The sequence below is a fragment of the Amblyraja radiata genome, chromosome 37 (assembly GCF_010909765.2).
Source record: "Amblyraja radiata isolate CabotCenter1 chromosome 37, sAmbRad1.1.pri, whole genome shotgun sequence".
Taxonomy (NCBI): Eukaryota; Metazoa; Chordata; class Chondrichthyes; order Rajiformes; family Rajidae; genus Amblyraja; species Amblyraja radiata.
Window position 1 is genome coordinate 14,140,012 of NC_045992.1, and position 12,565 is coordinate 14,152,576.

General features: G+C 43.3%; 1 protein-coding gene across 2 annotated transcripts in view; it reads left to right on the forward strand.

Moving 5' to 3' along the window:
* Nucleotides 1–11,521, forward strand: part of hif1an (hypoxia inducible factor 1 subunit alpha inhibitor) — a 50,227-nt gene extending 38,706 nt beyond the window's left edge. Inside the window, exons 6-8 of one of the 2 annotated variants that reach the window (XM_033012943.1) lie at nt 221–284; nt 2,114–2,224; nt 9,000–11,521. In XM_033012943.1, the coding sequence (XP_032868834.1) occupies nt 221–284; nt 2,114–2,224; nt 9,000–9,056 (232 nt within the window). In that variant the 3' untranslated portion in view covers nt 9,057–11,521. The remainder of the gene's footprint in view (nt 1–220; nt 285–2,113; nt 2,225–8,999) is intronic. The other variant, XM_033012944.1, reaches the window with a different exon arrangement.
* The last annotated feature ends 1,044 nt before the right edge of the window (nt 11,522–12,565 follow it).

Below are 12,565 nucleotides of genomic sequence, written 5' to 3' on the forward strand. Positions count from 1 at the left end.
TTTTAAGTATCTGTTCCTCCGTCCAGTGGAGAAATGTTTCACAAAGAGGAACAAGCAATGCAAGATCTCTCTCCCATCACACCCACTGTTTTTCTGGAATGCTGGATGAAGATGAGTAGATGCCAATGATGATAAGTGTATAATCTCAACAACGTGTTGCTGCTGTTAATCGTGTGTACTGCATCAGTCCCCAATGGTTATTATTTGAATTTAATTTCAGGTGGCATCATATTGAGTCATTACTGAATGGAGGAACCACTATTACTGTCAACTTCTGGTACAAGGTAAGGGTAACAGGAGACCAACCAACTTTATGACATTTAGCAATAAAAAGGAACTGCAGATGCTGGTTTATACCAAGGATAGACACAAAATGCTGGAGTAGCTCAGTGGGTCAGGCAGCATCTCTGGAGAACATGGATAGGCGACTTTGCAGGTTGTTGAAGAAGGGTCCCGTCCGGAAACGCCACCTATCCATTTTCTCCAAGAGATGCTGCCTGACCCTCTTAGTTACTACAGTATTTTTGTGTCTCTCTTTAGCTCTTAATCAAAAAATACCATGGAACATTATCAATTTGTCATAATAATAATAATAATAATAATATATCTTTTATTGTCATTGCACGTCAGTGCAACGAGATTTAGTGTGCAGCTCCACTGATGTCCAGGAAAGGTAAATAAATACAATACATAAATAAACAAGCTGAATTGATTGACGTGACCATCTGAGGGAGACTGTCCAAAGGGGGTGGGTGGGGGCACTCATTAGGGCCGGTTCAGAGCCGCTATAGCTCTTGGGATGAAACTGTTCCTGAGTCTGGAGGTTCGGGCGTAGAAGGCCTTGTAACGTCTGCCGGAGGGAAGTAGTTGAAACAGACCGTGGCAGGGGTGTGATGAGTCCTTATGGATGCTGAGGGCCTTCCTGAGGCACCGCGTGTGGTAGATGCCCTCCAAGGCTGGTAGCTCTGTCCCGATGATCCTCTGCGCTCTGTTGACGACGCGCTGAAGAGCTCTCCTCTCCGCCTCCGTGCAGCTGAGATACCACACAGAGATGCCATACGTTAGTATGCTCTCTGTGGTGCAGCGGTAGAACGTTGTCAGCAGCTGTTGGGGCAGACCAGTCTTTTTTAATGTCCTCAGGAAGAACAGTCATTGCTGTGCCTTCTTGACCAGCGCGGCGGTGTTTGTGGACCATGTGAGGTCTTCTGAAATGTGAGTGCCCAGAAACTTAAAGCTGGACACTCTCTCCACACTTTCCCCATAAATTCCCCAATCATTATAAAGTTAGTACATGATTGACGATTACAAATTAAACCTCCTTTGTCCTACAGTTAAAATGCCCAATTTTCAGAAGTAAGGCATCTATTGCATCCGCTGCTCTAGGTATCAATTGCTGTACATCAGTGAGACCAAGCGCAGGCTTGGCGATCGCTTCACCCAACACCTCCGCATAGTTCGCATTAACGAACCTGATCTCCCGGTGGCTCAGCACTTCAACTCCCCCTCCCATTCCGTATCCGACCTTTCAGTCCTTGGCCTCCTCCATGGCCAGAGTGAGTCCCACCGCAAACTGGAGGAGCGGCACCTCATATTTCGCTTGGGTAGTTTACACCTCATCGGTATTAACATTGGCTTCTCCAATTTCAGGTAGTCCTTGCTTTCTCCCTCCTTCCCCTCCCCTTCCCAGCTCTCCCACAGCCCACTGTCTCCGCCTCTTCCTTTCTTCTTCTCGCCCCCCCACCCCCACATCAGTCTGAAGAAGGGTCTCGACCCGAAACGTCACCTATTCCTTCGCTCCATAGATGCTGCCTCACCCGCTGAGTTTCTCCAGCTTTTTTGTCTACCATCAGAAGTAGGTGTCATCCATTTTAAGATTATATCTGCACAAAAAAAATTTTCATCACTTAATAAAGTACTGAGAAATATTTTTTCTCAGACAGGAAATGATAGTTGTTATATTTTTCAAACGTATTCTGCCTATGTATTCATGTGAGGGCTGTCGGTGTGTAAAGCTTGAATTTTAAGAGGCTTGAGATGTTTAGCAGATACGTTAGATAGATTTTCAAACATACATGGCGCGAAAGTATTGCTTAATGCACCCGTTTATCTTAAGGGTGCACCAACTCCAAAGAAAATTGAATACCCATTGAAATCCCATCAGAAGGTTGCCATTATGAGAAATATAGAAAAAATGCTGGGAGAAGCTCTAGGAGAACCACAGGAGGTAAAGCATTGCACATTTTAATTTGTCTATGTGTAACTTCAATAGCCCAATACAAGTTGTAACGTGTTAAACAGTTAATATAATGTGGACTTCAAAACCTGGCAAACCCATTTCACTGAGTTACACTGCACAGAAACAGCCCCTTCTTTTATCATATTTGCATTGACCATCAAGTATCCATCAATACTAATCCCCTTAGCTTTGATCGTACTTGACATCCTGGGTTCCCTGGATCTGCTGTCTGTACCTTTCACCCCTGTGAAAGGAGGTTAGCCCTGAACTCTCGTTGTTTCACTGTTGAACAACTCCCACTTGTCTGACATAGACTCACCTGCAAGTATGTGCTCCCAGCTCCTGCCTGAAGATGTTGAAATTGTCCTGCCCTACTGGACTGTCCCCATAGAGCCACAAATGCAGAGCCTCCTAGGATATCCTTCTTCGTGACTGTGGTAATTTAGTTTAGTTTAGAGATACAGCGTGGACACAGACAGTTCAGCCCAACATGTCCACGCCAACCATTGATCACCCACACACTAGTTCTATGCTCTCACATTCGACACACTGGGGGCAATTTACAGAAGCCAATTAACCTACAAACCTGCATGTCTTTGGAATGTGGGACGAAACCAGAGAAAGCCCTCGCGATTACAGGGAACACGTTCAAACTCCACACAGACAGCACCCATAGTCAGGGTCGAACCCGGTTCTCTGGTGCTGTGGGGCAGCAGCTCTACCGCTGCGCCACTGTGCCGCCCTAAGTAATGGATTCCTTAATTGATATTACAATACCATCATCCCTTTTAAACCCTCCCCCAAACCAGTCAAATCTGATTATATATTCTAGAATGCTGAGATGCCAATCCTTTTTTCCAGCCATGTTTCAGTGTTATCAACAGTATTAGATTTCCAGGTGCTGATTCATGTTCTTAAGTTAATCTGTTTTACCACAGACTTCCTGTGTGGAAATGGATTGGCTTTGCATTTTTCACATGCCTTGCATGTGATCTGCAGCTAGACTGACTTTATTTTCCATCTATATTTGATCACACTTCCGCCCCAAATAAACATCAACTCTGTGCCCCCATTTCCCTGCCAAATTAGTTAAACCCATTTTCAACAGCACTGACAAATCTTCATTTGATTTTTAACACTTCCGCTTTTGATTTAACAGGAGTCAGTCACATCAGGTCCCCTGATTCATGTTTTCTTTCACTGATGAATGAATCTATTCCCAGCCTATTTGCCACAATGCGTCATCCTTGCAGCTTTCACCATGTAAAGTGGGCAACAGTTACATAGTTTATTCATTTATAAAATGCATTGATTTATAAAATGCTACATATTTGTTATCTGACTAATGCAAAACAATCTGTTCTATAGTTTTATTTCTACGTTTAACAATCTAACATGCATGTTCTAGTTAAACAAATGAAGTAAAAATGTACCAACCATTAAATTAAACATAACTGCATGTAGCCTGTTGGTTGAGAACCACTGCAAGTAAACTCATTCCTGGTTATTTAATTATCTAAAGAGATTTTGCTTTTCTGTGATATTGTCCACATCTTCAAGTGTTCATGTGTCCAAGATACACTGACTAATAATCTCATGCAGTAGTTGGATGTCAGTTTGACCACTAGATCGCACAAGCTGCTGAAAAGATAATTGCCAGTGATCTTCCAAGGATGAATGCTGGTGTTCACACAGAAGAGCTTGTTGAGTCTTGCCTTCCGTCACATCCACTTGAAGAGTCAGACATACATTCATACATTCCAGCTTGACATCTCGTCAAACTGTGGCAACTGTCTCCAAATTGTATATTGACATGTTAGACTGTCTCCTCAAATCTTGGAACAGGATTTGAACCCATGACTGGCTCAGAAACCTTTTTTTTTTAAACTTGATGCACTCTTGTATTTTCTTCCTTTTAACCATATAACCATATAACAATTACAGCACGGAAACAGGCAATCTCGACCCTTCCAGTCCGTGCCGAACACGTATTCTCCCCTAGTCCCATATACCTGCGCTCAGACCATAATCCTCCATTCCTTTCCCGTCCATATAACTATCCAATTTATTTTTAAATGATAAAAACGAACCTGCCTCCACCACCTTCACTGGAAGCTCATTCCACACAGCCACCACTCTCTGAGTAAAGAAGTTCCCCCTCAAGTTACCCCTAAACTTCTGTCCCTTAATTCTCAAGTCATGTCCCCTTGTTTGAATCTTCCCTACTCTCAGTGGGAAAAGCTTATCCACGTCAACTCTGTCTATCCCTCTCATCATTTTAAAGACCTCTATCAAGTCCCCCCTTAACCTTCTGCGCTCCAAAGAATAAAGCCCTAACTTGTTCAACCTTTCTCTGTAACTTAGTTGCTGAAACCCAGGCAACATTCTAGTAAATCTCCTCTGTACTCTCTCTATTTTGTTGACATCCTTCCTATAATTAGGCGACCAAAATTGTACACCATACTCCAGAATTGGCCTCACCAATGCCTTGTACAATTTTAACATTACATCCCAACTTCTATACTCAATGCTCTGATTTATAAAGGCCAGCACACCAAAAGCTTTCTTTACCACCCTATCTACATGAGATTCCACTTTCAGGGAACTGTGCACAGTTAATCCCAGATCCCTCTGTTCACCTGCATTCTTCAATTCCCTACCATTTACCATGTACGTCCTATTTTGATTTGTCCTGCCAAGATGTAGCACCTCACACTTATCAGCATTAAACTCCATCTGCCATCTTTCAGTCCACTCTTCCAACTGGCATAAATCTCTCTGTAGACTTTGAAAATCTACTTCATTATCCACAACCCCACCTATCTTAGTATCATCTGCATACTTACTAATCCAATTTACCACACCATCATCCAGATCATTGATGTACATGACAAACAACAGTGGACCCAACACAGATCCCTGTGGCACCCCACTAGTCACTGGCCTCCAACCTGAAAAACAACCATCCACCATTACTCTCTGGCATCTCCCATTCAGCCACTGTTGAATCCATCTTGCTACTCCACCATTAATACCCAACCATTGAACCTTCTTAACCAACCTTCCATGAGGAACCTTGTCAAAGGCCTTACTGAAGTCCATATATACAACATCCACTGCTTTACCCTCATCAATTTCCTGAGTAACCTCTTCAAAAAATTCAAGAAGATTAGTCAAACATGACCTTCCAGGCACAAATCCATGTTGACTGTTCCTAATCAGACCCTGTTTATCCAGATGCTTATATATATTATCTCTAAGTATCCTTTCCATTAATTTGCCCACCACTGACGTCAAACTAACAGGTCTATAATTGCTAGGTTTACTCTTAGACCCCTTTTTAAACAATGGAACAACATGCGCAGTACGCCAATCCTCCGGCACTATTCCCGTTTCTAATGACATTTGAAATATTTCTGTCATAGCCCCGGCTATTTCTACACTAACTTCCCTCAATGTCCTAGGGAATATCCTGTCCGGACCTGGAGACTTATCCACTTTTATATTTCTCAAAAGTGTCAGTACTTCCTCTTCTTTGAATCTCATAGTTTCCATAACTACTCTACTTGTTTCCCTTACCTCACATAATTCAATATCCTTCTCCTTGGTGAATACCGAAGAAAATAAATTGTTCAATATCTCCCCCATCTCTTTTGGCTCTGCAGATAGCTGTCCACTCTGACTCTCTAATGGACCAATTTTATCCCTCGTTATCCTTTTGCTATTAATATAGCTGTAGAAACCCTTTGGGTTTACTTTCACCTTACTTGCCAAAGCAACCTCATATCTTCTTTTAGCTTTTCTAATTTCTTTCTTAAGATTCTTTTTACATTCTTTATACTCCTCAAGCACCTCATTTACTCCATGCTGCCTATAATTATTGTAGATCTCCCTCGTTTTCCGAACCAAGTGTCCAATTTCCCTTGAAAACCAGGGCTCTTTCCAATTTTTACTATTTCCTTTCAACCGAACAGGGACATAAAGATTCTGTACTCTTAAAATTTCACCTTTAAATGTACTCCATTTCTCTTCCACATCTTTCCCATAAAACAAAATGTCCCAATTTACTCCTTTTAAATCCTTTCGCATCTCCTCAAAGTTAGCCTTTCTCCAATCAAAAATCTCAAACCTAGGTCCAGTTCTGACCCTCTCCATAATTATATTGAAACTAATGGTATTGTGATCACTGGTCCCGAACTGTTCCCCAACGCATACCTCTGCCACCTGACCCGTCTCATTTCCTAACAGGAGGTCCAGCACCGCCCCTTCTCTAGTAGGTACTTCCATGTATTGCTGCAAAAAACTATCCTGCACACATTTTACAAACTCCAACCCATTCAGCCCATTTACAGAATGTGTTTCCCAGTCTATGTGTGGAAAATTGAAATCTCCCACAATCACTACCTTGTGCTTACTACTAATATCTGCAATCTCCTTACATATTTGCTCTTCCAATTCTCGCTCCCCATTTGGCGGTCTATAATACACCCCTATAAGTGTTGCTACCCCTTTCCCATTTCTCAGTTCCACCCAAATAGCCTCCCTAGACAAGCCCTCTAATCTATCCTGCCAAAGCACTGCTGTAATATCTTCCCTGATAAGCAATGCAACACCTCCACCTCTTGCCCCTCCAATTCTATCACACCTGAAGCAACGAAATCCTGGAATATTTAGTTTCCAATCACAGCCCTCCTGCAACCATGTTTCACTGATCGCCACAACATCATACTTCCAGGTGTCAATCCAGGCTCTAAGTTCATCCACCTTTCTTACAATGCTCCTAGCATTAAAATATACACATTTAAGAAACCCACCCTCTCTTATTCTCTGTTTATTGTCTTTTTCTTCTCTCTCCCCTACATTTTGGGTCAGAGTGCTACCATTCTCTGCCTCCTGCCTCACACACTGACTGCTAGCTTTCCCAATTTGAGTCCCTCCCCCCAACCATACTAGTTTAAAGTCTCCCCAGTAGCCTTTGCAAATCTCCCCGCCAGGATATTGGTCCCCCTCGAGTTCAAGTGCAACCCGTCCTTTCTGTACAGGTCGCACCTTCCCCAAAAGAGGTCCCAATGATCCAGAAACTTGAATCCATACCCACTGCACCAGTCCCTCATCCACTCATTTCTCCTCCACCTCGCTCCATTCCTACTCTCACTGTCGCGTGGCACAGGCAGTAATCCTGAGATTGTTACCTTTGCAGTCCTTCTCCTTAACTCTCTACCTAACTCCCTAAATTCTTCTTTCAGGACCTCTTCTCTTTTTTTACCTATGTCGTTGGTACCTATATGTACCACAACTTCAGGCTCCTCTCCCTCCCATTTCAGGATTTCTTGGACCCGTTCAGACACATCCCTGACCCTGGCACCAGGGAGGCAAACTACCATCCGGGTCTCTTGTCTGCGTCCACCGAATCGCCTATCCGACCCCCTGACTATAGAGTCCCCTATTACAATTGCCCTCCTCTTCTTTTCCTTACCCTTCTGAGCAACAGGACCGGTCTTTATGCCAGAGGCCCGGCCGCTGTCGCTGCCCCCAGGTAGGCTGTCTCCCCCACCCTTACTCAAACATGAGTACTTATTTTCAAGGTGTACAGCCACCGGGGTACTCACCAGTCCCTGCCTCTGCCCGTTGCCCTTCCTAACTGTGACCCAGTTTTCTGTCTCCCGTGGTCTTGGAGTGACCACCTCCCTGTAACTCCTATCTATGACCTCCTCGCTCTCCCTGAGCAGACAGAGGTCATCGAGTTGCTGTTCCAGGTTCCTAACACGGTCCCTTAGGAGCCCCATCTCGACGCACCTGGCGCAGATGTGGGCGTCTGGAGGGCACTCAGACGCCATGACCTCCCACATTTGACATCCAGAACAGTAAACTGCCCTGGCCCTCATTCTCCCCCTTAACCGAATACAATAAAGCCTTACCCGGGATACAAGCCAATCAGCTGCTTCCTCTAGTCCTGTAACGGCTGCTTGCTCTAGTCCGTTCGACCAATCAGAGGCTTCCACCAGCCCCCTTAATTTGAAGTGTGATCTGCGAATGGAACGTTGCAGATTTTGATAGTCCTCCCTCTGTAACGGCTCCTGGGCCTCTGTTGAGACAAGCCCCGCGATGGGTTTTTTAACTCACCACACGAAGGTCGCTCCTCCCTCTGTAACGGCTACCGGGCCTCTATTGAGACAAGCCCCGCGATGGGTTTTTTAACTCACCACACGAAGGTCGCTCCTCCCTCTGTAACGGCTCCCGGGCCTCACACGAAGGTCGCTCCTCCCTCTGTAACAGATCACACTTTCAAATTACTGCCTTCTACCTGATTGCTCCTTTCTAGTTTGCCCACGAACTTCACGTCACTCACTCGACCTCCGCGCGGTCCCCACTTCCGGATTGGTCGTGCTTGCCGCATGCAGGTCGCATGCTCGTGGGACAGGCCCTTTACACTCCCCTAGTAGTCTACGAAAAGGCTAGACTTATTTTTCATTGTTGGGACCTGAAGTGGGGCTTGAACCCCGACTCTCATAGCTCTGGTGAAAGTGAGTCAAAGTGATACATGAACAGCAGGACAGAGAAATAAAATGCCGAGCAAAATAATTCCTTCCCAGCAGTGACCTGCAATAAGATTGAAAAACAGATCGGCAATCAACATGGAATGCAGAAATGACACAGAGATTGCTTGCCCTTTCATGTTGCATTATCAGTTTTGGATAATCCATCCGTTCCTAATTGCCTGGGCAATATGATGAGGCTCATTATTTATTTCCTTCCTGACTAGGTCGGGCCATTATTAAGAATGATGATTAAAGGCCGATATGATCAACCTTACAGTTAATCGTCTTTCTGCGGACTGTTCACCGATGCTTTCCGAAAGTAAATGGCGCCAGAGAGAGACTGAGCATACAGTCCCATGAACATTGCGTGCCTGCACTTGAAGAAACACAGGAACTTTTCTTATTCAAAATCGGCTGCCATCGATCATTGAGGTGAATTGTTGAATCCACCATCCATGTGCCTGTTGGACAGAAGGTTCTGAAAATGGAAGTCTGTTATCAGTTAATTGGCACCTCTCCCCAGAAATGTTTAACACTGAATGTGTGCGTAGACCACTTTCAACCCATTTAAAAAGGATTTATGTTTATATTTTTAAACAATGAACTTTGTGCTCTTGCCGTTGGAGTGGTAACATTGGCTGAGTGCTGAAGGTTTCCATGCACAGGACTGACATATGGAGGTTTATCACTTTGACCCTCTATATTTGGATTTTGAAAAGGCTGGTCTGGGATTGTGAAAGCCTGTGATTTGTGAAGAATTCAGTGACATGGTCAGGCCTGAAAATGCTCAGTTTCAAATAATAACAAAATGACGATAGTAAGCATAACATCAAATGAAATATTGTTGTCACTTGGTGGAAACAACAAAAAATGCTTTTAACTTTTATCACGGGACAAGGTCAAGCATTTTATGTATGGCACTGCATCCCCTAAAAAGTGCTAAAGTAGGGCAGAGCATCAGACCAAGCTAATGTCACAATCTTGAATATTATCCGTTGTGTCTTTCAAGCCCTATTGCTATTCGTTTGAGAGATAGTACCGTGGATGCGATCATTTAGGGTAATTCTGGTTGCACTTATATAATTTAACTTTTGGAGCACTCCAGTCTTTCTATTTGCCTGTGTGTCTGGCTATCTGTTTCTTAGCCACTGTGTTAGTGTGTAGTTATTTCTCCCTACCCATCTCTTGTATTTTCTTGTGCTTCCTCCCTCTTGTTCCTCCACTTCCTCCACCTCCCCTACATTGTCTACACCACCCCAGATGTAGCTTGTATAAAATGTCTTCCATTTCAAACATCGACATTCTACAACTTATTAAACCAATGATAATCAAAATCATACAACGCCTTTGGGGTAACTCCTATAGTTTTATTATCCCTATGGTTTAACCTCACTTGCTTTGAGCAATATCAAAAGACTTTGCACTCTTTCCTTTTCACTCTTCCCATGCCTCTGTGTCTGCTTGAAATATATCATGGTGACCTTTTTCCTCTTCTGATGAAACGTTAGCAGCCTGAAATACTAATTCCTGCCTTCACTTTCATTTTACACAACTCTGCCTGCTTCAAATTGAGAAGCGATCTGAGTGTAAACTGATTAAAACCTTATTCTGTTTTACTTTCCATTTGGGCTAATGTGCTGAACTGAAAGGAAAATACCATAAGTGCTGTGAATCTGAATCGAAAACGGAAGAAAAAAAATGGAAATAGGTCAGTGAGCAAATGAAGAGAGATTGACCAGGCCTTTCAGACACCCCCGGAAATTTTTTTTTGGTGTAACCCACGTCACTCCCTGTCCAGAATCGCCATTCCATCTCATCACTTAAGGTTATCCACCTCACTTTCTATCTAAACCCTTCAAGAGGGGATTTTGCCTCGCTGCTTGTTCGTCCTATCCAGAGAAATTATCCAGTCTGTTGGAGAAAATCGTCACGGTTCACAATGAGTTTTCTGAAGCCGTCATATCCCTTGCTCTTTGTGAGGAAGATCAGTGAGTTGCACGATAGCTAATCACACTTACAGTCGGCTCTTTTCACCCCACATCTTTGACAGAACTGATTATTACCAATATTACAATGAGATAACAGTTGGAAGTACAAAGAAAAAGCATTGGCTTAGTGGTTAGTACAGTTCCTGGATAATCCAGACTGAGAATCCTGGCCCTTTGATTAACGATTTCTGTGAGGACATATCGTGGGACTTCAGTAAGGGAAATCACCACTTTATGGAACGAGTGGGCAGTTTGTGCTGTAATTCAAATTGATCCTTTCAAGATATAAAAAGGAGTAACGAAATATATGCTGCTTAAAATAATTTAGTTGGCAGCACATCGCTAACCTGTCTTCTCATTGTGGTGATTCAGTGATTCTGTTTTTATGGGGAAGATTCATAGCATGATGTTTACCTCTGAATTTTTATTTTCTGTGGTCTTGGGACACGTCCCCAGTTTCCTACAAAGAGGGAAAGGAGACTGTGACTGCCCCATGGCTGTCAGGGTCTTTGTTACTCAGCTTCAAACCTGCCCATATATTTCAACACTGTTGTCAAATTCCTTGGAAAGCCAGATGCTCCCTTGGAGTGTAGTTACCTAGTTAAACAAAACAGTCTCAATGCCACTACTTCCTCCTACGTGCTGGATTCAGAGAATCAGTCACTTGTCGTTGCACATTGCCTAATCAATCAGAAACTAAATGAGCACCTTTGTATAGTTTGTGTGACTATTCTAAATTCCTGCAATTTAAAAAAAAATGAATCACTGGCTGAAAGACTGGGGCTATTGATTCTATGATTTTCGTTAAAGGTTTGGTGGCCTACTCGGTGTCATTCACTGCACCCTGATTCTAAACAAACCCTGCCACTGCTGAGTGTAATCTAATGGAATTGGCTGATTAGTCTGAGATCTCCCCTCCAGTAATTGAGCCACAAGAATAATGCCATGCTGGGTGTCATTTTGAGGAACCAGGTGTGATCTTGCCGAGCTCTATAAATGATGAACACGGTTTAAGGTGGGAAACACAATGGTGTTTCTGTACTTGGGGGAGGATTTTAAAATTATGATTCATAACTAGAAGGTAAGCTAATAATGATTTAGGATAAATGCATGGTTCCCTCTAGCCCCTTGTGCTTACTGACCATGAGCAGAAGGATGGGGTTAGGAATTGCCTTCTCCAATAGTATTAATAGCAGCTGATTGTTGGTCTGAAGAAGGATCTAGGCCCAAAACGTCACCCATTCCTTCTCTCCAGTTATGCTGCCTGTCCCTCTGAGTTACTCCAGCTTTTTGTGTCTATCTTCAGCTGATTGTTGGAGTCTGCTTCTGATATTGGGTCTCAATGAGGCTATCCAAACTAAACTTTGGAAACCAAATATAATATTACTGTTCATTGCCATGTGTCATATGTTTCAATGGCAGGTTTCTTGACAAAAGCTGACCTGACTAAAGCTTCTGATAATGTTATTCTGTTGACTGAATATTTCTGACAATTAATTTCCTTTCAAAGAATGAAATTAAAGTCTATCTCCCCCCTGTAATATAATAATCCCAAACACTTTTCCAACTCACAAATGAGGCACATTGAAACTTTCCCTTTTATCTCATCACGTGCTTATGGTGCCCAGGTGATGTTGGTGCCCAGTGATAGTGGTGCTGCCTTGAGAAAGGGAAGAACACCATCAGTCACAAAAAATGTGCGAGAAAAGTTCACAACCCGTCTTGCACAATAATCTTGATGGTGACATGGTTGTGAAGAGTGCACTTTTTTAAGGGACATTTACTAAGAATGCGTGGTATTA